Raw genomic sequence first — 24,739 nt, forward strand, 5'->3', positions numbered from 1 at the left:
TAAAGGCATCACTTTCCTTTCATTTTCTTTTGTCTTTTGTGTTGCTTTGACATAATTAAAGGCTCCATCTTGGGTTGTGAAAGTATCACGTACATCGGACAATAACACCAAAAAAGATGGTTCTGTTTTCTTTGAAAAAGATTACGGATCAATTATTAATGTATTGGAACGTCAATAATAAATCAGTTCTCTCCATTTGTAGACAAACTCGAGATTAAGCCGAGCTAGTTTACTAATGTATGGAGGTAGTCTACGTACCGCAATGTATTGAATTTGCCTACTTGATAGATCGATACATTAAAATACCCTAGAATCCTAGATAAAACACCTTAATTTATTAGGTAAAACCCTCTTCTACTGTCTTTGTTCGATCTTGCTTAAAAACCTAGCTAGCTGAAGGAAAAGGTCTCTATGAAGGGAAATTAAACGATAATAACACCTCTTTAGGATGAAAAGCCATTTACGTAATCAATCAGGCCATTTGTACATCAATTGTACTTGGAGAAACATGAAAGCAATATGCATGATTACTGAAATACTTTTTACATCAGTCCTTCGCTAGTTCGCATACCCATGTCAAGCTTTTAGTGACAGCTTTGTCTCCATATCCTTTTATGCTGGTTTATATAATTGATTAAGAGAAATGCAATCTCACTGTTTCATTTGTTTATACCAGGGTGCTGTATCAAGATAAGAACTAGATTCCTCTAGTTATTGTGTTTATTTTATATGTTCTCTCTTATTAATTATAACTTCCTAAATCTCCAGTCTGACGTCAGTAAATGAATTTAAACACAAACATACACCAGTTTAATTAGTTAAAACCTTCAACCCCTTCAAATATACCGGAAAGAGAGAGAGAGAGAGAGAGAGGTTCTGTGCGGGTGACAATTAATTTGAATCTAATGCCGGAAAACATGAAACAATTCTTTGGACAATAATAAAAAGTTGAAGGGAAAATTTTCATACTCACTGACAACATGTTTCAATTCAAAAATCCAAATAGGGAACTAGGGAAGTCAATTGTAAAACAACTTTATACTTATGGTCATACAGTAATTCGGTGAGTTGTGCTCAATATATCCTTGATAAAATGGTAGGCGGCGATGATGATGTGGTGATGTAGGTGTCCGTGATTTTCGAGGACACAATGAAATGCTTTCTACAAAGGTAGTGTCACAATCACCAAACGTTAGTGCATTGTAAAAGGTCTCCTTTTGCATCGGTGCCTGGGGTGAGTCTGCTTTCCAAACTTACGCCCCTTCTCAGATAAGGGAGAACTTTCGTGTTAGCAAAGGCCAGAGGTAGGCCTGGGCATAGTCGGGCCGGGTCGGTTTCAGGCCCAAACCGATCCAATCGGAAATACCATTTTTGACACCGAACACCACATTTTTGCTAGTTGGGCCGAAAATTCGGTTGGGCCGAATTTTGAAATCGGGGCGGGTCGGTTTCGGTTTTATTATGGGCCCAAATTTTCATTTTCAAGCCCAATGTGAAATATTATTTGTAGGCATATTATAGTCAATTTTCAGCCCATAATGACTTTTTCAGTCTATTTTCACTGTCAGTCTTTCACAAACGTGAAAAGAAGCATCACAAAAGCATCACTAACTTGCAAAATCTAAGCATGAATGGATGATAACCTAAAATTTCAACCATAACGCATAACATGATAACATCATAACTCAACACATCTGCAAATGCATCAATCATCATATTATGTTATCAACATTTCAAACCTGCAAATGCATCACCATCACAGACAAACATGCAGCAAATGATAACCATTTCAAAATTCAACCTGCAAAAGACTTAGACCCAAATCTAAGCAATTCTAAGCAATTCAAACGAATCAAACCTGCAAATTATCAAACCTAAAATTTTAGACATCACTAACTCACTAAGCAGTTCAAGTGTCCAACATTAGTCTCTAAAGTAAGTTCAAAGCAATAAAGCTAAATAAGTTAAGTTATTACAAACCGAATAGTTAGCATTGTAGGAAAAAAAAAAACATTGCTGCCATCAAAAACAGGCCTTCAGCAGCTCAACTCATCATGCCATCATCACAAGCAGTTCATTCCTCAGATGCCACCTGAGTAACCCCTGATTCTAGTTCAAGAAAAGAAAACAGATAAAAGAACATGTATTAGACAAAAAAAAACTAAAAAATATATGCAAATAGTCAAATAGACAAATACATATAATGACTGAAATTAAACAAACTTTTACCTGATTCAAGCTTTTCCAGCTCACCATACATCTCCAACTCAGTTCTAGTAGGTTCTTGATATAATTGGGCCACACCATTAGCCCTTAACCAGTCACTGCAGCAAACCAAGCATTCAACCATCTTTGGTGTCAAGCTAGCCCTAAAAGGATCGATAACCCTTTTACCAAGGCTGAAAGCACTCTCGGATGCCACTGTTGAAGCTGGAACTCCAAACACATCTCTAGCCATTTGGGACAGAATAGGGTACCTCGGTGCATTCTCTTTCCACCAGTCCAATAATGGAAAATCCTTATTTGAAGGGTCCTCAGAAGCCTCTAACAGATACTTGTCAACCTCATTTTTAATCTCCACAACATCTTTCTCTTGTCTTAACATCATAAACTCATGCATGGTTTGAGCATGGCTGTCCTCTTCAGAAGCATCCGCAACTGCAGTGTCGAATTTGGGAATGGTTGCATGAGCAGAAGCTTGGGCAGCTTCTGGATCAGCCTCCAAATACTCTTGAAACATGTCCAAAAAAAGGCTTTTGATCTCAGCAACAGCGTCTGCAACCATCTCCTTGTCTTGCATCAGCTTGGGGAAGAAATATTGAAGATAAAGCAACTTGTATCGAGGATCCAAGACAACAGCAATCATGAGAACCTTGTTCATGTCTTCCATTTTCCTCCAATACTTGTCGAACTTCTTCTTCATAGATGTCCCAATGCTTACTAATAGAGGATCATCACTGCAAATGCATTTGTCTAGCTCTTGGACAATGGTGCACATCCACAACAAGGGCTGATTTGCTGTGACAACCTTGGTTCCACTAAACTTAAGTGTTGCATCATAAAAAATCTTCAGAAACTTCACCAACCTTGCTGCCTTGTCCCAATCTGCAGCAAGTGGAGGCCCATCCCTCTTCTTGCCGCCAACCCTTTCTTGAAAATAATTTTCAAATTGAGAATCCTCATCCTCCAATCTCAGAAATGCCTTTCTAAACTTAACAGCAATGTCCAGCATAAAATAAGTGCTGTTCCACCTAGTACAAACATCCAACGGAACTATGGACACATTAGAATCTACTTTTTCTTGCGAAGCACACTTTCTAAACTTCTCCAATCTTGTAGGAGAAGACCTGATATATTTGACACAGTTCCTAATGGCATCGATGGATGAATCCAACTCCTCCATGCCATCCTTAACAATTAAGTTAAGGATATGGCAGCAGCACCTCATGTGCAAAAACTGACCACTTAAGACCAACTCCTTCCAATTTCCTATCTTTTCCTTCATATAATCGAGGGCCACCTGATTAGGGCTAGCATTATCGACAACTATGGTAAAAACCTTTTCTATTCCCCATCCTATCAAGCATGACTCCACAAGCTTCCCAATAGTCTTACCCTTATGGTTAGGAATGACAATGAAATTCAAGATCCTCTTGTGTAAAACCCAATTTTCATCGATGAAGTGGGCTGTGAGAACCATATAATTGACATTTTGGATCGAAGTCCAAGTGTCAGTGGTGAGGGAGACTCTCTGAGAGTAGGTGGCTAAAATGTTTTTAATCCTAGTCTTCTCACCTTGGTAGAGATCCCAGATATCTCTAACTACTTGCCTACGGGAAGGTGGTTTAAATAAAGGCTGAGTTACCTTCACAAAATCAATAAAACCTGGTGCCTCAACAAAACTAAAGGGTAACTCATCCCTAATGATCATTTTAGCACAAAACATTCTAGACCTGCTTTCTTCATACCCAAGTGCAGTAATATTACCTCCATTATCAGCATAATCAAAGACCAGATGCTTCTGTTTCTTCGACGGTATGTATAAGGGACACTTCCGACAGGCATACAACATGTGGTTCCTCATACTTGAAGTCCCATTCGACTTGGAGTGCACATAATATGTTTGCGGGCAGTAGTTGCATTTTGCTCGAGGCTTGTCCATCTTCGAACCATCAGGATTGGTGAGCTTAGTAAAGTGATCCCAAGCTATGCTCTTGTTCTTCCTTTTAGGCCCAGAGTCAGCTGCAGGTTGCTCAGATGCTGCAGTATCAGTAGTAGTTGCAGTAGTAGAAGCAGGCTGGGCTAATGGAACAACTCCCATAGCTGCTGCAGGATCCAGCTGGGATTGAGTGGTGCCTATGCTTGATCCAGTTGGAGTTCCTTGAGTTCCTTCCATCATCTGCAAAAAATATCGAACACAATTTTAGCCTCAGATGTTCTAAAAAGGCTGAAGAAACAATTTCTTTAACTATATGCAGTAAGCCATAAAGCCAATAACAAATGAAACAAATCAGAACAATATCCCAACAAAAACAAATCAAGTCAGAAACAAATCATAAATCATGTTCATAATTTGAGCAAACAAATCACAATCGGTTGAAAGTTGTAAAACCCACAAACAATATCAGAAATCAAAGCAGAAAACCTTAAATCTAAATTCCCAATTAGACAAATATGCATCACCTACCAGAGCCCAGAGAAGATAGAGACGTCGGAGATGGCTGAGAGAGACGTCGGAGATGGAGATCCGTGGTGTTCGTTAGTAGAGACTGAGATCGCCTGTGTTGAGAGACAGAAACCAAAGTTGTAAAACCCACAAACAATATCAGAAATCAAAGCAGAAAATCCTAAATCTAAATTCCCAATTTCACTAATTTCATCACATACCGGAGAAGAGAGAGACGTCAGAGAAGAGGGAGAGTGGGAGACGTCGGAGATGGCTGAGAGAGAAGTCGGAGATGGCTGAGAGAGACGCCGGAGATGGAGATAGGTAGATCGCCTGTGTTGAGAGAAAGCGACTCGAGAGTGCGAATGTGAGGTGAGTGCGAATGTGCGATCGGTATTAGGGTTTCTTTTAGATGAATAGATTCAGTGAGGTAAGGTGTACTGAAAGAAAAAATAAAACCAATCAAATATTGACACATAATATAAATTATATATTTTTAATATATATTAGGAAATTCGGTCGGGTCGGTTTTCAACCGGTCGGAAACAAGTTCAACACCGATTCCGACCCGCATACTGTCGGTTTCGGTTCGGAAAATATGGGTTTTTTCCATTCTTTATTCGGTTCGGTTTTCCAAACCGAAAAATTCGGTTCGAAACGGTCGGAAAACCGTATGTGATTCGGTTATGCCCAGGCCTAGCCAGAGGGCAACAGTCACCAACTACATTAAATATTTATATTAGTGATTGCAACTCTGGTCACTATTTCCAGGTTTTGACACATTATTGACGACGTTCAACCCATTGCAACTATTCAACTCATTGAGATGTGTCGTAGTTACAAAGACAAATTGTGTAGCAAGGACCGAGTATTCAAGATCAAAAAGCGACCTAAATTCACGTCACTTTTTTTTTTTTTGATGCCAAAAGAAAATCAAGACACAAACTACAAAACAAACCCTCTAGGAACGTCCTTGCCCAGCTAATCCAAGTGGAACTCTAGGGACACAGATAAGGGAAGACAGAAGAACCAAACAGAAAGATTCGGAGTATTATGAGCCAAGTTAGCAAGCCGATCGGCCACAAAATTGACCTCTCTATAAATGTGTATGAACACCATAGAATGAAATTGAGTGGTAAGCCTGTTGATATCTTGAACAAGAGCCTTAATCCTCCAAGGAATAACATACCTCAAAGTTATACAGTCTATGAGCAATTTTAGAATCCCCCTCAACAATGACACGTTGATATTGATTCAGTAAGGCTGTATACAGTCCATCTCTTAACGATGTAGTTTCAACAACAAGGGCATTAGTGTTTCCTAAATTTCGACAAGCATCAAATAGTGGATTGCCATCAGAATTCCTGAGGAGAAAGCCCCAATGGTAGCTACACCATGTCTGACCGAGCCATCAAAATTAAGTTTCACTTGAGAATGATCAAGGGGCTGCCATTTAATAGGGAAGAACATTGAAACTTTAGGATAAGAAAGCTTAGGGTTAGCCTTGCAGTAGCTAAACCCCAAATTAATGCTCCAAACACAATTTTACTAGGTGAAGGGGTCAATTGCTGAAAAATCACTTTATTCTGATTATGCCAATTTGGGTCTTTGGGGAAGTAAGTTTGAATTCTTCTTTCAACTTATCGATGTAAAAATATTATTAAATGAATTTAAAATAAAGATTGCATAGCACAACATATAAATATATTTTAATAATTTTTTTTTCATGCAATTGAGAATTAAGATCGAATTATGAAATACACAATAATAGAACAACAAATTCATAAGATACATATAAGTATAACAATAGAATTACCCATGAATAAGAAATTGCAATATCAATTTTTTTTTTGGACAGAATAATCAGTCCATTGATAGTTGAGCAAGATTATACATAATCATTTATCTCAAAGAGTTTGTCGAAAAGAGACATCACCTAAGTACTAGAAGAGGCCGCAGTCCCCTCATCTATCTTTATAGCTGATTTCTTGCTCTCTTTAACCTTCATACATTCAGCTATCAACACCTTCTTCTTCTTCTTCTTTTGAGCAGAGATTTCGCCTCCAACTTGATTTTATTCTTAGCTCCATGAGGTATTCCTTGTGTAGTTTTCTTGACTGGTGAGATAACTAGTCCTCCACCCTTTTGAGGCAGCTTGATCATTGGGATCACATCCAACTGAGCCTTAGATACAAGAGAGATTTTAAGCAGCCTAACTTGCTTACCATCTCGCAGTAATTCAAGCTCAGCAGGACGATACACACAAATGGTGTTGTCTTGGACCTGTGTAACTTTTTGAGCAGGTTGTGTTCCAAACTAGGTATGGCTGCAAGGTCAGCTAGGGAAAACCTAACAAAGAAAATAGAGTTGGATTAGGGTTAGCAGGAATATCCCGAACTCCATCAGCCTTCTTTGCCACAGCAGCAGCAGGCGTAGCACCATTCTTCTCTAGAATAGGGGGCATCACCGAAACCCTAGCCTAGACACCAAAAGGGACCACTGCCGTAGTCTACTTCTACAACTCAGCTAATCTCTTGATAAAAAAAACTAATCATAGCCACTTGGAGCATGTGCAAACCAGCCACATGCCCTACAGAATCCCTTCAACTTCTCACATAGAAGGTCCACTTTCACAGAAACAGTAGGTTCTCATTGACCACATCTAGTGACAAATGTCAGTCATATCCCGAACGCGCTGCTCTCATCACCACAACTGACTGCAAAGTGATCGCAACATAGAAAAACACGCTCGATTAATGATCCAATCATACTGAACATCTCCTTGTTGTGTAGCCTAGGCGGGAGTCATGTAACCACCACCCAAACCTCTAAGGAATGTTGTCGGACCGCCACCACTGCACTCAAGTCCATCATATTCATTCAAGACCATCATCCGCCGATTGTGGTGCCATGGTCCTCCATGTATGATCTGACTACAATCCTCCTTCCTCTGGAATTGAAAAACAAACCAATGGTCCTCCATCTATGAGATCAACAGTTTCTCCCTTAGTGCCCACACCGTTGAGAAACCTGACAAAAAGCCTTTGGAACTACCCATCTTCTTCATTAGCAGCCTTCTCGCCATATAGAAGTCAGGAAGCTGCACTGTCGTCTAGCCTTGTGGCCCAAAATCAACCACCACAAACTCTGAAAGGGCTAGCCTCCAATGATAGCCAGGCTGCCATATCTTTCGTCATTCCTCACAGTGATCAGATACTGAAATTCGAGATCGCGAAACCCCTAGCACAACACTCTCAAAACCTAGTAGAGCGGCTAGGTTTAAAAAAAAAAAATTAGGTTTTACTCAATATCAACTAATAAAGACGATAAGAGAATTGAAGAAGTTGGACTTGAAACTAGGGTTACTTATAATCATTCTCTTCTGTTTATGAGTTTTTACTTTTTAGCGGCAAGTAAGTTGTATCACCTTGAATTGTGAAAACAGAGTTGTCGATGAGTAATACAAGATTTGTATTGCTGGGCTAAGTGGTGGAATGCTGGGTCTTAAATGATGAGAATCTCTTTTACTTTAATTTTATTTATTAGAGATTTTTAACGACAAATTATGTGTTGATAGAAATATATCCCTTTTCATTTTACCTTTTTTGTGAGACTTTTATCAACGAATATAAGTCGTCGACAAAAGTGTTGGCTATTTTTATTTTATGGGAAAATGGGTGACTTTTGCTGACACGATAAGATGTTCATTATATCTTCTTTTTTTATTGCCAACATTTTTTGTGGGCAAAATAGTGAAATCTTTTGGGGCTCATTCAGTTAAGGACCATAAACCCAGGCTACTCCTCCCCTGGCCCAGGGGCCCTCACTGTGTGTAGCCTATTGAATGACTCACTCTGCTAGTTATATGGTCAAAGCCCAAACCCAAAATAACTTCCCCTTCCTATTCTGGAAATTTAAGACTCTGTTTTTTGGGGAGAGGATAACTTTTTTTTGCCTCAGCTTCCTCAGCTTGGAAGCAGATGAAGACACGTGTATCTTATAAATCTAATGGTCTAGGATTCTACTTTTCCTTCAGCTACTTTGTTTCTTTCCTCCCTCTCACTCTTTCTTCTTCATTGAGTCCTTTGCTTAGAAATTTATTTACTATATACGGGGGGTGTATTCAATTCAGATTTTAAAAGACTTTGTTTGAGTTTTTAGAATCTATGGATTTACTTAATCCACAAATTGTTTAAATTCTATATGGACTCTGATTGATTTTAATGGATTGATTTACTAGTATTTGTTTAGATTTTACAAATCCTTATGATGTTTTTGGTAGGTTATTTTTTTTTCTTCTTCTTTAATTAAGCAATGGATGTATGGATCCAACTATAATGCTATATCAATGACAAGAAAATATGACAATCTCCCATTCTTTATGTTGTATATAATGATATATGAACAATAAGAGAAAACTAACGAGTCAAAATGTTACACAAAAAATAAAATAGTAAACTAATGACATAATTTTTTTCATATCTAATTTACAAAAGAATCATGTGTGTATGTATCATCTTAATAATACCATTGAAAGTCATAGCTTCATTAGCAAGAGCTATAGTGATAAAAATAAAATAAAAAATTATTAGATGAGAGCAGAGGCAGAGGAAGATAGTGGGAAAATAGGTTTAAAAAACAAAATGGATGAGTGTCACCTATTGAGACCTGCTTTTTATTTATTTATTTATTTTGGTGAAGAGGTTCTTCATTTTTTGAGTGAGAAAGAATCCATCAAAATCTTTTGGTAAGTGGTTGGATTGTTTTTGAGTTATGATATGTATAAAAAGCACTATAAAATCCTCCAAAATCCAGCATTTAATGAAATCCTTAAAAATCCATATACTTTTGAATATCAACAGATTTGAATGGATAATTTTAAATCTTAATTGAATACATCAAGATTTTAAAGGACTATTTAAAATCTCAGTTGAATACCCTTAGACTTCTAAAATACAAAAAAATCTTGTAGACTCTTAATCGAATACACCCCCTAAAAGCGTCCTGCAACTGTTCCTAAGCACTGTTCACCTGCGAAATGGCGGTTTTGCCCTCATTTGAAATTGTTTTACGACTCTGCCATCAACTTACCAGACGCTTTCTTCTTTGTTCTACAGCCGCATAACCAAGATTGCTCTCTCATTTTGGATCTCCGGCGTGATTCCGACTCTCAGCTCTCCCATATCAATATTGTCGACGAACAGGTAATTCTCGCCTTCAATTGCTCCAAAATCTTCCATCAATTTTCTGTTTTGACATATCTCCATCTGAACTTTCAGAAAGTGATAGAGATAGATTGCGAGAGAGAGAGAGACGGAGGTTTTCTGTGCCTTTTGGGTCTTCTCACTCTTCTGCGAGAGAGAGAGAGAGAGGAAGTGAAGGCTAATTCCAGGGAGAGGAAGAACAGGAAACAGGAAGAGGGAGAAGAATTTGATACACCAAGTTCATGCTGGGAATATGCAAGAATTGGATTTCAGAATTTGCTTTTTTTTTTTATTCTCTGTTTGATGAAAACTCTGTGGGTTTTGAAGAATAAAGAAGAACAAGAATATTCAATTCCATATGTTTCCCATAATTGGAAGAGCTGAAGTCATCTGATTGGTAATATATGAAATTAACAGGTGAAGAAGGTAGATAACTCAGAGAAAAGGAAGAGGGGGACAGGAACAATCGGTAATTTTTTTTTTTTTTTTTTGCAGAATCACAGCTCTATCTGTTTGTGGCTATTTGTATTTTTTTTTTTTCGTCGAGTTTTTTGGGTAGCTGTGTTTGCATGGTTTTTGGGATCATTGATTGTCTGATCTAAATGTCTGTGTTCTAGGTGTGGGTGGCTGTGATCTTAATGTCAGAGCCAATTTGGACTCGAGAGCTTGGAATATCATTTGGTTTTTATCTGTTTTGAGTGTTTGAGTGTTTAATCTTGAGATGGGGTGTAATGATCTTCATAGTCTCTGCAAGCCAAATCACTGGGACAGTTAGCAATGAATTTCTTGACTACTCTGTTGTGTGCAATGTTGGGAGCATATTTTCATTATTTGTTGACTGATTTTGTTCCTCCCAAGTTTTTTTTAATATATTATTATTCTGTTCAACCTTCTTTTTCTTTAGAACATACTCAACATACTAAACAAATACCCAAGCTAACAGATGATGCGCCCTGCTCTTGGGGTCTTCTTATGTTTCCTGTGATATCAATAATTCATATGCTAAAGTGTTTAATCCCAGATACTTAAAGACCCAAAAAAGAATTGATGATACTTCTAATGTGTACAGAACATTTACATTACTTTGTAGTCAACTTTGGCCTTCACTTATTAACATCTAAATTTGTTTTGTTGATGCAGCTTTGGCATCGTCTGTATTTGAAGTTTGATCGTGTGTGGCTCATAATTGTTGTATCGAATCGTATATCCCAGTTTCAACTGTACCAATGATATCACTGTGAAACAAATGTTCAATTGATAGGTCATGCATCGATCTTGGGGCAATCGATGCGGAAAATATTATGTGTTTCTTCCTACTACTAAAATATGCTTTTGGACACATGTTCAGGTGCATCAATACGTTGTGGAAGAGAAATCCTTTTAAAGGTAATTTTGAAAGACATACCATGCTAAGAACTTAACTTTTATAATATTCAGTTATAATATTACCTTCGGTATTTTTTTAAATATTTTTTTATTATAACATTTAGTTTTATGTATCAGTAAATTTAACTTTTCCATACCAGTTATACTCATACATTATAGTATTTAAGTTACTCATACATATACTTATTTGGATTAGATTAGGCTAAGGTTTCATTAGTAAAGCTGATTGTATGTTATGCTCTTGGTTTTGGTGCAGGAAGCTTGCTGGTATATACTGTCATTGCAGGTCAGCTGTATTTTTGTTACTGATTTCAGTTTGCTATTGTGGAGCTCTAATGTTCTTAAATGAATACTATGTAAATGAAGTGGCTGTTGAACATTTGAATTTCGATTCATTGTCCCATTTATTTATGTGGTTATGTTGCATGGTCTGTTTGATTTTGCATTCCATCTTATGAGTATTTTTTTTTTTTTAATGTTCAATTTCTTCTGATTCATTCTACTTCCTGTTTTTTTTTTTTTTAATATCTAATTTTTTTTTAATTCATTCTTCTTCCAGATTTGTAGGAGACTATTTTGAGCAACAAATTAAGTGCAATCACAACAGTGAAGTGGTCTGCTCATTATTTTCTTTTAGTAGTAGTGAAAGTATGATATGTAAGTACATATATTGACGTGATACAATGAAATTCCAGAGACTCAACTATAACATACAAATTTGTGACAAAGGACAACCCGCAGCATCGCGCGGGAGAATTATTTAGTCTCTTCGATAGTTTCCCAGTCTCCTGATTCCGCCGGAGCCGCCCAGGTATTTCCTTTTGTTTCAATTTCTGAGTTCATTTTTTCATTCAGCATTTTATAAAGTTTCGATTTAGGGTTTAGGGTTTAGTGTTTAATCGACTGTAATTGTCTAAGTCAAGAGTATAAAGCTTCTTTTCTGCTACTATTGCAAGTGTTGGGGTTAATGAATTATTTGGATTTAGACAAGTAAAACCCAGAAATATGTTTACTATTTTCAATGACTAAAGTAGAATTTTTTTATTCGAGTGTGAGAATTGAGAACCTTTGTTTATGCGTTATGAGTTTGGCCATCTTTTATTATCGTGGTAATTTGTGATTATCGGATTGTAGAGTTTTGATTTGATAGTTTGAGCTGAAATGGAGAGGAACTCGGCAGCGTGTGTGATGGAATGGAGCATAGAGCTAGAGAAGGCTTTGCGGTCTCCAAAGCCAGGCCGCTCGCTTGAAGCCATATCGGAAATCGGTCCAAAATTGGTACGGTTAAGCACAGAACCAGAGTGTTCTCCAGTTATCTACCACATGTTCGACCTAATTCCCGCTGAGGAGAAGCTCTTCTCCAATGCTATTGTTCTGCGTCTCGCAAGGGCGTTTGAATCCGGAGATCAGCACACAAGGCTCTGTATTTTGAAGGCATTTTTGTATGAGTACCGGAAGAGAAACAAACGGAAAGAGTACAGAGGTGTTTTGTCGAAAACTGAGGCTCATGTGCGGGTAGAGCTTCTGGGGAGAGTTAAGGTTGTGTTTGACAGTGGGGATGTTGAAGATCGGGCTTTGGCTTTGGGTCTATTCGGCTGTTGGGCACATTTTGCTAAAGAAAGTCCGAGCATACGATACCTGGTACTCTCTAGTATGGTTTCGCCTCACATTCTGGAGGTAAAAGCGTCCTTATTTGCGGCAGGATGCTTTGCTGAATTATCGGAGGACTTTGCACGGGTTGTCTTGGAGATGCTGCTTCATATGTTGAATTCACCAGAAACATTGCCCGGTATAAGGTTGGCAGGAGTACGCATGTTTGCCAAAGTTGGATTTTCACATTCCATTGCAAATAATGCTTACAAGGTTTGTTACTTTTACACTTTTAGTTCTTATGCACATGATGTAAATGTGTACAGTGCCTAATTATTGCTTCACTGCAGACAGGTGTGAAGTTGTTATTAGAGTGGTCGGACAAGGATTATCAGGTTGCCATGCTGGTTTCCCTTTCCAAACTTGCTTCCAGGTCAAGGATTCTTACTTCTGAGCATGTATGTAATTTAATATGATAAGTTCCTATAGCTGATCAGGTACGTATTATGATTGCAATTTCTTACAATACTTGATTTGTAATACTTTTTGACATTTGAATGCAGGCTGATTTGCTTGTATTGTTTCTTAACAAAGAAAAAACTTATCATCTTCGGGGGACAGCACTAAGATGCCTGCATTATATTTTCCGTAAAGGAATGTATCATGTTCCTTTAAACACATCTCTGGTGAACACATTATTTAGCATGCTAGATGAACCCCAACTCCCGTCACCCATGCTATTTCAAGCACTGCAGACCTTGCGTAAGGTAGTTTCTTAGATCATACGCGTGAACTTGTCATTAACACTGTCCTATTTCTGTTTTACTTACTGTAGCTGTTTGTGCAGATAATTTTACGTATACATCCTAATCAACCCTTTGATGTCTTTGAATCCTCTAAGCTGGTAAGCATTGCTACGAATGTATCTGCATCTCCAATTACATCAGAGAGCATGTTAGCCATTTCTGTTTTGGTAGATATATCAAGAAAATTAAAGGGAAGCACACAGATGGAGTCCTTTGTGCATTCAGAGTCTCTTCTCCCATCTCGGGTGATTTTGCTTATCATAGATCAGATCACTTTGACGATGAAGCCAGTTTTGGCTCTTTGTGAGATTGATTCTGTAGTGCTTCCGAGAGTTAATTTCCTTCTTGATCTTCTTATCATTCTAAATCGAGAATATCCAGATTTACATCTCCTAGTATTGGATCAAATATTTGGTTTAATCAAGTCCATCTCGATTGTGCATGACAATGTCATGGCTACAACAGACACGGATGCCTTTGTTCATGATAATGCAGATTTGAAAGAGAGGTCAGTTATCAGATCGAAGCTAGTATTTAGGATATACAGATTTTTAATAACCTTTCTGGAAAATCTCAGTGAAGCTGAAGCCATCTCCACAAAAGTATTTGACAAGGTGAAGATTCTGGTTGAACATTTATGCCAGAGTAACTTGTTTGAGTGCCATGCATACACAATTTACTCTTTGCTGTTGCAACATCAGTTCATTTGGGGTCACTTGGTGCATGAGAGTGAGGGAAGTTGCAATAGACTCTCGGGTATATCTCTTCATAATTACTCTGTTGAGCATGAAACTCATGTCATTGATTTTGCTAAGAGGATGCTAACAGAAAAAAATAGTTGGCCTGCTTACAGAGTTGGGACATATGCAGCGTGTCAGGGAGCTTGGCACACTGCGAATTTTATATTTGAGCAGTTGGTGAAAAGAGTTCGTTCTGATCTGTGCTGTCGCTGGTTGAAATCATTAGTTCATTATGCTCATGGGGAGTGGAAATACGAGCTGCTTCGATTGCCAAAACAAGGGTTAGAGACACACAAATTCCCTCTTACACTTTCCATTGATGATTTAGGTGAAATTGGTCAAGATTCAGCTTATAATATGAAGGGGCATATTTATAGTAAAGAGCTGACTGCAGCTTACAACAGTCTCTGCTCTTCTTTGGAAACATTGAGAGTCGATGTCACAACAGGCCAAAGTTTTTATTTCCAGAGATGGTTTTTGTCCTTAAGAGCAAAGTTACTAGGAGCTGTGGTGGATATACTTAATATTTTGGGAAACATAATTAAAAATAGGCAGGGTCAGAAAAGTTCTATGGTCAAATACTTTATTTCATTGCAGAGACTTATTCAGATATCTCTGCAGTTGAAGAGGGTGGCACAGGAATTTGACCTAGTTACAACATCTTTCATTGACATCGACAAGAAAAGTTCAAGTATCATTTCAGCACTTGCAATGAGTTGTTCTCTGTTGGCCTTTTGTTCTGGTTTTGCTCTCTACATTCCAAGCCTAGTTAATGGCGTTGCTATTTGTGGTCCGGGAGTTGCAAACAATATAGACACAATACTGATACAAAATCTAGTTGGGCGGTTGTGGCACAGTAACCATGAAACCATTACAGATCTCTGTCTGCTTTGGGAGGCGGGGGGAAAGCCTTTTGATTGCTTTCACTTTCGATCAAGAATCCAAGCATGTGAAAATTGTTCTGAAGCAAGAGATATTCTCGGGGTCAGTAGTGATGCGGTTTCAGGGTTTTCTGGCTTGAAAAGCAAGTATAACATAGTGCAGAATGAGGAGGGTCTCTCCGAAGTAACCAAGGATGGCCTGCAACTTCTACTTGAAATTCTTATGAAATGGATGCAGATCCCTTTCCAGACTCCAAAGTACTTCTTCAACTTGAGGTACCCCGCCATTCTGACAATATTAATTAGGAAGTTTTTTTCTTTTCCTGCCTTTATTTAGGGTTTTATATATGAGATGCCATATGTTTTATTTGAACATTTTTCATTCTCCATGTAATGAAAAGAGTAAGTGACAGAATTTAGTTGAACTTAACTTTTTTATTTTTATTTTTTGTGGGGAATTTTGGGGACTTTATAATCACCATTTTGCCTTTTATTAAAATGTCAAAAAATTCCAGAATAGACGGTTACTTCAGTCCTCAGGAAAAGCATAAATTTCATTAGACCAATTTTCTTTTGTTGGTTTGCCAACAGAGTTTGATCTGACTGATCTCCTCCAATTGCCCACTTTTACTTGATTAACGAAACCGTATCAGGAAATAAATGACATCCTTTCTTTTCCTTTCATTTCTACCTAAAAGCCCTTTTCCCCATCAAGGCAAGGATTTGAGGACCAGCACCAATTCTCTTTTGTTAGGCTTATCAAGAAATTCAGTATCGACACTTGGCCAGAATTACGAGGGAAAGCTATATATATATGTGTGTGTGCTTTTGTGTGTGCGCCAAAGTATAAGGTTTACCTCAGTTTGACAGATTTCAAAAGCGTTGAACAGGAAATATTTGGTTAGGATGGTCTGTGAGTGGACTGGGGTTTACTGAGAGTATCCATAGTATATCATTGTCATACTGTATGATTTTTATTTTGGTATTCACCAGTTTTCTAATGTTTGTGACTGACATAAAAATTCAGGCCTTGCCTTGGATCAGAACTGTTTGCTGTCAACGAAACTAGAAACCCAGATGGAATATGTGTATCATTAGGTTTCCACTTGTCATTAAATCTTTGCCTTCAATTAAGAAATGTGACGCCAGATATTCCAGTGCGGTTTAACAAATTCTACTGTATGCTCTATTGTGGACTATCTTTTCTGGAGCCAAGAGCAAGTGGACAACACAAGGAGCAAGAGCTGGGTACTTGTCAAGCTTGGGAAACTGATGACATGGTAGAAATGAATGAAAAGCTGTTGAAGTATGCAACCGAATGCAGCACAAAAAAGAGTAATAAGCGTGGAAGGAGTAGTGATGATGAGGACCTTGTGTATTCATTCGTGTGTTTTGAACTGAATGACAGAGGACAAGGGTTCTCTAGTTGCTTGCTTGATGTTTCTGGTTTTCCAGCAGGTTATTATAGAATCAAATGGTATAGCTGTTGTTTTGATAATCAGGGAGAGTGTTGGACCCTCCCCCCTTTGAATCCTGGACCTGTATTTACTGTACATAGTTTGTAGATTGAATGTTTAAGGTACCGTTCCCAGCATGTAAATCTCTCTTCCAATCTACATGAAGTCATGAAGAAGATTTATCTTGTTCTTTTTATTTAGTATTGGTTCATCTTGTGAATTCAAATTTTGCAGGAAATTCCTGGACCTCTAAGCACTAAGATTCACTTGATAAAAGTAAACCAATTATTTTGGGATGTACAAGTTTTTTTTTCGATACAACTGTGTTCCTTGATTATCACCAATTCACCATACAGTGCATTGCTTCTTTTACATAAGAACTGAACCCCCTTGTCCTGCTATCTTAGGGCTGAAGTCAACATTCTAGAGTCGGAAGTTCCCAATTCTAGTGGGTGACAATGCAAATATCCGATATTCATGTTTATGTTATAAAAATAAAATAATATATTTATATTTTTTAAAAGTATTATATATGTCAATCCAATATTTAAGTGTTTCTTTATATCCTATCACGAAAAAAAAAAAAAAAAAAAACTGTTGAAGTGAAGATGGGCGTATAAAAGTTGAAATCCCCCGCGAAATTCAAACTCAGAGAGTGCGTAATGAACCAATTCTCTGCACGCCAAATATTTACCCTGATCACCTCACGCAATTACACTTGTGCCACTGCGCTCCACCAGCCTCCGAACCTTCACCACCACTTTCTTCAGCTCTCAATCACACACCGCTCTCTTCCACTCGCCCAACAATCCCACGCGCGAGTCCTCACTCATGGCCTCCACCAAAACCCTTTCATCGCCACCAAGCTCATCTCCGCTTACGCTCTGTTCAACCACCCAACCAAGTCCAGACTCGTCTTCGACTCAATTGAGCCCAAGAATGTGTATCTTTGGAACTCGTTGATTAATGGGTGCGTCAAAACTCGCGTTTACAACGAAGCGTTCAAGTTGTTTGTCGAAATGTGTTGTTGTTGTGACGCATTGCCGGATGAGTATACGTTTTCGACAATGGCGAAAGTTTCCGGCGAGGTTGGGGACTTGGTCGCCGGGAAATGGGTTCATGGGAAGAGTGTGAGAGTTGGGTTTGCTACGGATGCGGTTGTTGCGAATTCGCTGATGTCTATGTATTGCAAGTGTGGGGAGTTTGGGGAATGTAGGAAGGTGTTTGATGAAATGCCTGAGAGAAATGTGGGGTCTTGGAATGTGTTGATAGCAGGGTGTGGGTTTGATAATGGGATGTTGGAAACTGCCAAGTCTATGATGATGAGTGGGTTGAAGCCCGACGGGTTTACTGTTTCGAGTCTGTTGGGTTTGTGTGGAGGTGAGGATGTTGGGAAATTGGGTTATGGGAGGGAGCTTCATTGTTATGTAGTGAAGTATGGATTGGATTTGAATTTGGGTTCGGATGTTCATCTTGGGTGTTGTTTGGTTGATATGTATTGTAGGAGTGGTAGAGTTGATTTGGGGAGACGGGTGTTTGAGCGCATGAAGTGTAGAAATGTATATGCTTGGACGGCGATGGTCAATGGTTCTGTGCAGAATGGAGCGTCTGATGAAGGATTGATTCTTTTCCGGAAGATGCAGGTGGAAGATGGGATAGAACCCAATAGAGTGTCGCTTGTAAGTGTTCTCCCAGCTTGTATTTCACATGCTGGTTTAACGAGTGGGAAACAAATTCATGGGTTTGCTATCAGGAAGGAGATGAATCATGATGTATCTCTATGCAATGCTTTGATCGATATGTATTGCAAATGTGGGAGCTTGGATTTTGCAAGGCGAGTCTTTGAGGATGACTCTTTTTGTAAGGATGCAATCTCTTGGAGTTCAATGATATCAGGGTATGGATTACATGGAAGGGGTGAGGAAGCCATTGTTTTGTATAATAAGATGCTTCAGCTTGGAATCAAACCGGATATGATAACCATAGTAGGGGTTCTTTCAGCTTGTGGCAGGTCAGGATTGGTAAATGAAGGCCTTTCAGTCTATAGCTCTGCAACAACTGATTATGGTATTAAACCAACAGTGGAGATATGTGCTTGTGTGGTGGATCTGTTAAGTCGATCAGGAGAGCTTGATCGAGCATTAAATTTCATCAAAATGATGCCTGTAGAACCTGGTCCAAGTGTTTGGGGGGCTTTAGTTACTGCTTCTGTATTGCATGGGAACCGTGACATGCAAGATCTAGCTTATAAGTTCCTCATTCAACTAGAACCCGAAAACCCTTCAAATTATATCTCAGCATCAAATTTTCATGCTTCTTCTAGAAGATGGGACGTTGTAGCTGAAACAAGAACAATGATGAAGGACAGAGGTTTGAAGAAGACACCTGGGTGTAGTTGGATTAGCATTACTGGTAAGACTCATTCTTTCTATGTTGCTGATAAAGTACATCCTTGCTGTGATTCGATCTATGAGATGCTTGACTACCTCATTTTAGTAATGAAGGGAGCCCCTGATTCTCATGACTTGGTAGAATATTCAGCCTAGATGATAGATCACACACATTAGTTGGGGATAGCTCCTTTAGATAAATTAATTCCTGCTATGATGCTAAACGTATATTCTTCTCAGACAAATGAAGTGTATTTCTATGATTATTTGAATCACACTTTCTCCGCCTTGAGAAATTTTTTGCATATTATGCAAGAGAACTAGAGAAGATTACTTTACCTATAATAGTATATTTGGTCAAGTTTTCTCTTGATAACACCTTATATTCCTCTTTTTGTCTGTTTTCACTTATTCATATCTATCCAAAATTGAGCCTGCCGGCATCGTGGTTTTGTTTATTTCACGGTTAGATTTCCCACACTTCCTACCATATGCCATATGACTTTGCGTAGTGAAACGTAAACATGGTGCCTCAAATAAAAGAAATGGAGCAGATTCATTTTAATTATCCAACTAGTCATGTTAGAGATAAAAAGGAAAGTTCTGCTAATTTTATTTTTCAAGATGGTGCTATAGTTTATGAGAAGTTATGATACGTACCACACTTCGCTATGTCTGCAACAGCCATGGAGCTTTGTATTGTACCATGGAATGAAAGATCCAAATTTGAGGTACAAGTGGAAATCAGAATTCCATTAGGATTATATTTAAACCTCAAAATTTTCTTTTCCTTTGGTTTGTTACTTTTTAATGAAATTCTACTACTGAGAGATTAAAAATGAAGAGAATTTTAGATTTCTGTTCACGTCACATCAATTAATAAGTTCATTTTTCTAAAACTCCTAGTGCAATTTGCATCTTCTTTCTTGCATCTGATTTGCTTATTACTCTAAATCTGGAAAAGGAAGTGAGAGGCCAGAGTACGCCTGAGCCGTATCTCCAATATATACAAGTAGAAGTCCCAAAATTTGTACATAAAGAGTATTTCTTCCTTTTTTACTTTTAGGTTGGTCACACCATAGAGTATATGATCTACAAAACAATTACCTCATTCCACTAATCTCTGGGAGAGAATCATCGAGCCTTTTCCTTTTCCTGGGTTAAGCCCCGGGTACATGTCTGAAGAGCTCATGCCCGATGGCATCTGTATTGCTGATTTTTGAAACAAAAGCTCTATTACAACCAACTGATTACCTTATTCAAAATTCAGCTCCATTTAACATGAGGTAGCCGTTTCCTGAAAATTCGTACCAGTAACTGAGATGGAGCCTCTTTCTAAGTTGAGGAGGGTATGAACAGCATGAACAACGGTCAGTCAATCCAAAATACCTTTGCTACAACCAAAGGAAGTGACTTAATTGTTCATCTCTAACTTTCAGGTTCTCTTCATGGCAATCCCGCATATGCTTCTCATTTTCAAACCCCTTGCCCCCCAAAGAAATGTTAATCCACAAGAAAGTCTGATTCTTCAACTCTGTGCTTCAGATTCTCTCTCTCGTCTGTAGATATATACTGTATCGTACACCACTCTACCAACCCTTCTATTTTTCTGACTCCTCCTACTTAAACTTCTCTTCCTCTCCTTCCCAACAATAGCTTCTGACACGGGTAAATGATGAATCCATCCCAAGGGAAGTAAAGCTGCAAGAAACTGTACCAGAATGCCCAAAGGCAGGCTTGAGTAGTCACCAGCTGTTACTCCAATCAGAGAAGCCAATCCAACACCTAAAAACCCACTAACTATTGATGAAAAAATCAAGGCTGAAGCTAAGAAAGCAGTGAGAGATCCTTCACAACCTCGAGGACATAAATTGGCAAACAGGACTGAGAAAGGCAAGAGCTTGAACTGTGCAATTGTTTCTGCTAATCCCGAAAAACAAAGAACAAAAACCTCATTGGGAATCCCCAGCCTAAGATTGATCTGTCTCACTAAAACAAAGTCAAGAAGAAGGGAAAAGGCATACACAAACTGCACAATACCAACCAACTTCCTCATTGGAACTTGTTTCCAATAACGGTCGTAAAGTATGGTAGTGGAAAGAAGCATCAACTGACCAATCACTCGAGACATGCCAATGACCGAAGGATCAAGATTTAGACATTGTGTTTGATAGCAAAAAATGGAACCTGACAGAACCGGGACCATGGCAATAGAAGCTACAATCCAAGTAAGTGGATGAACAATGCTTTGCTCTTGAATTCCCATCATTAGATCCGACAATTGTTTCCTAAGACTTTCCAAGATTGGTTTCCCTGCAAGACTCTGGTCTGACAATTGTGGTAAACCAAGAGATTCCTCTCTTATTCTCGATGAAATTGCAAGTTGAGCGGAAAGTAAAACCGAAAACAGGAGAAACATGGTTCGGGGTGGTGCTTTCATTAAGAAATATCCACCTACTAAGTTCCCAAGGATTCCACCGGCAGCTAATGCCATGAATGCATAAGACTGGAGGCCTTTCATCCTGTGTTGCTGGCCATATTCTGCAACAAGAGCATCCTTTGCTACTTCTGTAATTGATGCTCCAAGATTACTGAGAAGAACACATGCCATAAGGGTTGGAAGGGCCTTAGCTGCAACTGGAACCAGAGCCAGTGATCCCCAAGACAGGACCTGTAGAAGAACTGAGAAGTTTGAAATCCATCAGACTCTGTTCAAGTAATCAGTTATATATGCACATAGCTCATAGGTTTTAGATAGCATATACACACTGTCTATTGCCTTTTCAATATCCAAATATAGCTCATTTTACATCACATTGAAACATAGTTTACACCATTAACCAGCGCTTTCTAGGTTGACTTTAGCACTGTTACAACTTTCAACCGAAAGGAGATAAGCTTGTCAAGGTTAACAACTGTTTTACAGCATCATAATTAGTAGGAGTCTGTAAATTTGATAGAGATTTTTTTATTTTCTTATGTTAAGGAATCAAAGGAATTTGGGAACATGGGAAATAAAGAAACAGAACATATAGCTTAAAGAGAAAGAGGAAGAAAAGAATAAAAAGTACAGTTTCAATACAAACCACCAAGATGAAGCCTTTCAACCTTGTATAGATAAATAAAATTGCATAAATAAATTTAGATCAGACTAATAGAATGAAGAAGATAAGGCAAAGGATTTGAAACTAACCTCCAATGGAAACATAAGGAATTCTATGAGCACCGCCAATATAAAAAGCATCAGAGAGGAGTCCATACAAGGGCTTAGCCACCATGGGAAGATTACCAGAATGCTGTACAAGTTGCAATATTGAAGGGTGCATATTAAGATTGTGAGCCATGTGAAAGTTCAAAGCCAACCACGGAAAGCACCTAAAGCCTTGAACCCAATACCCAAATCCACACAAAATCATCATTTGTTGACTTCCCAATTTGGGAAGGCCTCTCCTTTCCACATTGGCCCTGTTTTTCTTGGCTTTTCTGTAAACAACTTGAGTCGTTGTTGGGGTGACCAAGATGGGATCTTTGAGCTGGATTTTGGGTTGTTTGGGGTTGTGAATGGTGGTGTTATCTGGGTTTTGGCGGTGACAACGAATGATGGGTTTTAAGTGAAAAGGATGCTGTGGTTGCTTTCTTGAAAGCTTCATCACTTTTGGATTGATTGCATTTGCCCATGGATTCTCATAAGAAATTGATGTGTAAATCATTGTAAACGAAAAAACAGATGCAAAACAGGAGAGAAATTGAGCTCAAGTACAAACCTCCTCAAACCAAAAATGAATGTGGCAGAAAAAGAAGGGGCCGCTATTATTAGAGTGTAAGACCAAGACTTTATGGTATTAGTATATAAATGTCAGCTAGGTATAAGTATAACCCAGCAGCTTCAGAAAGAGAGAGAGAGAGAGATAGATCTAGAAGAGTGAAGATTGAAGAAGATTGAAGACAAAGAAGAGCATAGAGGAGGCTAATGGTTTTTTTGAGGTTGGGTTTTGTCCGTATGTGTCTTGTCTTGCTGTCATCGCCGGAGGCTTTTTGAACACGCGCCGCACGCGAGAGTGGGTCCGAGAAAATTGGGTCCACGTGCCGATTTGTTCTCGGTCCTTTTTTCTGACCCAATCGGGAGATCTGACTTGAGTGATGGACTGACTGATTGGGAAATCTGGGAGTTGTTGGATTCACGGTCCGTAATTTTCCGTTCATTTTACGGAGAAGGACAGGCGTTGCGGGTTCCACACGCGCGCTTGTAATTCACGTTGCCAGCGGGACCGATAGTGTGTGATACGTTTGGCGGCAGAGTACCCTTTGGCGTCTACTCAATAAAGAGAAATGGCGTTTCGGGTTTTTGAAGTTTTCCTCTTCCTTTGATTGTTCAAAGGAAATAGAGATCCTTTAGATTGTTTAGACTTGGAGCAAAATCAAATGCAGAAAATTAGGTGCACACTCTTTGGATTGCCAGTGGAGTAGGGTTGTTAGTGAACTTTTTCGTGGTTAAGCAACAATTTTTCGATTACGAGAAATGCATTTGATACAACAAACATGTGTTTCGTTCTTATACTTTCAAGAAAATACACATTAAATAGATATATGTATTTTTTTTATTTGACATGATTATTTGAATAGCGCGCACCTCGACATTTGTAGGACTGCGCTTATGATTCTCAAACTTTATGACTGTAGATGAACCACAATTGTAATCTACCATATTTATATCTGTTCACATTTATATATCGAAATTTGAGATTATGCTCGAACTTAGAAGCCGAGGGTGATCACAAGCTTGCAGTATTTGTTGGAGAATTTTTCTAGTCTTCAAGTTAGTTTTTAAGTTTAATTAAAAAATTCATGTAAATACGTGCCTTTCTGTTGGCCGGAGGGAGACACATGGTGCAATGGTGGTGGCCACCATGTGGGCTGCTGATGTCAGCCATTTGCGTCATAGGACACTTGTCGCCTGATGATTGCCCTATTCTTAACGACAGGTGGCGCAAGGAGCTTGGTGGATTGTTCTCTTTTTGACAAGTAGCAAATTCTTATATAAGAAAAGGGATTTTGTCCATTTACCCCATTTCTAGGGATTTTTTTCCCACTTACCCCATTAAGTTTTTTTAATTCTCTCTTACCCAATACACTCTAAGGGAGTCTTCCCTAATACCTTTTTTTTTGTTTTTAATTTTTTTTTAATACCATTTTACCCTCACCCCCTTGTTACTTAGAGAGAGAGAGAGAAAAAATAGAAGAGAGAGAAACCATGGGAGACTTCGCCGGAGCTCGTCACCGGCCGCCGGAATCCGGTCACTGGCCGCCGGATTCCGGCCAACGTTCGCCGGATTCCGGCCAACTTTCGCCGGAATCCGGTCACCGGTCGCCGGATTTCGGTCACCTAATAGAGGGGCAATAGACGTCTATTGCCCCCCAATAGACGTCTATTGCCCCAATAGTCTATTACCCCCTAATAGACGTCTATTGGCCCCCAATAGACGACTATCAGCCATGTATTGCCCTCCAGTAGACGTCTATTGCCCCCCAATAGACGTTTAGATTACCGAAATGGTAATTAATCTTTCTAAAACTACACAAATAAAACTTTGATTAAAGAAAAAAAACGAGGAGATTACA

At 38.7% G+C, this 24,739-nt stretch overlaps 3 protein-coding genes across 6 annotated transcripts; 2 read left to right on the forward strand and 1 right to left on the reverse strand.

Moving 5' to 3' along the window:
• Positions 1-9,733: 9,733 nt before the first annotated feature.
• LOC112196898 lies at positions 9,734-16,968 on the forward strand. Of its 3 annotated transcripts, none has more exons than XM_024337367.2 (12): positions 9,734-9,870; positions 9,946-10,339; positions 11,011-11,131; positions 11,219-11,256; positions 11,513-11,542; positions 11,816-11,870; positions 11,952-12,067; positions 12,391-13,119; positions 13,197-13,304; positions 13,410-13,613; positions 13,694-15,549; positions 16,301-16,968. In XM_024337367.2, the coding sequence occupies exons 8-12, from the start codon at positions 12,418-12,420 to the stop codon at positions 16,836-16,838; spliced, it is 3,408 nt and encodes a 1,135-aa protein (XP_024193135.1). In that variant the 5' UTR covers positions 9,734-9,870; positions 9,946-10,339; positions 11,011-11,131; positions 11,219-11,256; positions 11,513-11,542; positions 11,816-11,870; positions 11,952-12,067; positions 12,391-12,417; the 3' UTR covers positions 16,839-16,968. The 3 variants fall into 3 exon arrangements, with proteins under 3 accessions (XP_024193135.1, XP_024193138.1, XP_040373767.1); XM_024337370.2 differs by having other exon boundaries at positions 11,816-11,862; XM_040517833.1 differs by having other exon boundaries at positions 11,011-11,256; positions 12,407-13,119.
• A 394-nt stretch (positions 16,969-17,362) lies between these two features.
• Positions 17,363-19,596, forward strand: LOC112198812 (pentatricopeptide repeat-containing protein At3g12770). The gene has a single exon (XM_024339917.2). It carries the CDS (start codon positions 17,393-17,395, stop codon positions 19,274-19,276), a length of 1,884 nt encoding a protein of 627 aa, XP_024195685.1. The 5' UTR covers positions 17,363-17,392; the 3' UTR covers positions 19,277-19,596.
• Positions 19,597-20,056: 460 nt separating this feature from the next.
• Positions 20,057-23,036, reverse strand: LOC112195937 (probable folate-biopterin transporter 8, chloroplastic). Of its 2 annotated transcripts, none has more exons than XM_024336176.2 (2): positions 22,314-23,036; positions 20,057-21,802 (listed from the first exon to the last, which is right to left on the reverse strand). In XM_024336176.2, exons 1-2 carry the CDS (start codon positions 22,828-22,830, stop codon positions 20,649-20,651), a joined length of 1,671 nt encoding a protein of 556 aa, XP_024191944.1. In that variant the 5' UTR covers positions 22,831-23,036; the 3' UTR covers positions 20,057-20,648. The 2 variants fall into 2 exon arrangements, with proteins under 2 accessions (XP_024191944.1, XP_024191945.1); XM_024336177.2 differs by having other exon boundaries at positions 20,057-21,791; positions 22,314-22,364.
• Between the last annotated feature and the right edge of the window lie 1,703 nt (positions 23,037-24,739).

The sequence above is a fragment of the Rosa chinensis genome, chromosome 4 (genome assembly GCF_002994745.2).
Source record: "Rosa chinensis cultivar Old Blush chromosome 4, RchiOBHm-V2, whole genome shotgun sequence".
Taxonomy (NCBI): Eukaryota; Viridiplantae; Streptophyta; class Magnoliopsida; order Rosales; family Rosaceae; genus Rosa; species Rosa chinensis.

Bases quoted from the DNA above. Each gene is read 5' to 3' on its own strand.
- LOC112196898 (XM_040517833.1), top strand. From the start codon at position 12,418: ATGGAGAGGAACTCGGCAGCGTGTGTGATGGAATGGAGCATAGAGCTA. The intron at 13,120-13,196 runs GTTTGTTACTTT...GCTTCACTGCAG, and splicing joins TTGCAAATAATGCTTACAAG to ACAGGTGTGAAGTTGTTATT. The intron at 13,305-13,409 runs GTATGTAATTTA...ATTTGAATGCAG, and splicing joins GGATTCTTACTTCTGAGCAT to GCTGATTTGCTTGTATTGTT.
- LOC112198812 (XM_024339917.2), top strand. From the start codon at position 17,393: ATGAACCAATTCTCTGCACGCCAAATATTTACCCTGATCACCTCACGC.
- LOC112195937 (XM_024336176.2), bottom strand. From the start codon at position 22,830: ATGATTTACACATCAATTTCTTATGAGAATCCATGGGCAAATGCAATC. The intron at 21,803-22,313 runs GTTAGTTTCAAA...CAAACTTCTCAG, and splicing joins TCCTTATGTTTCCATTGGAG to TTCTTCTACAGGTCCTGTCT.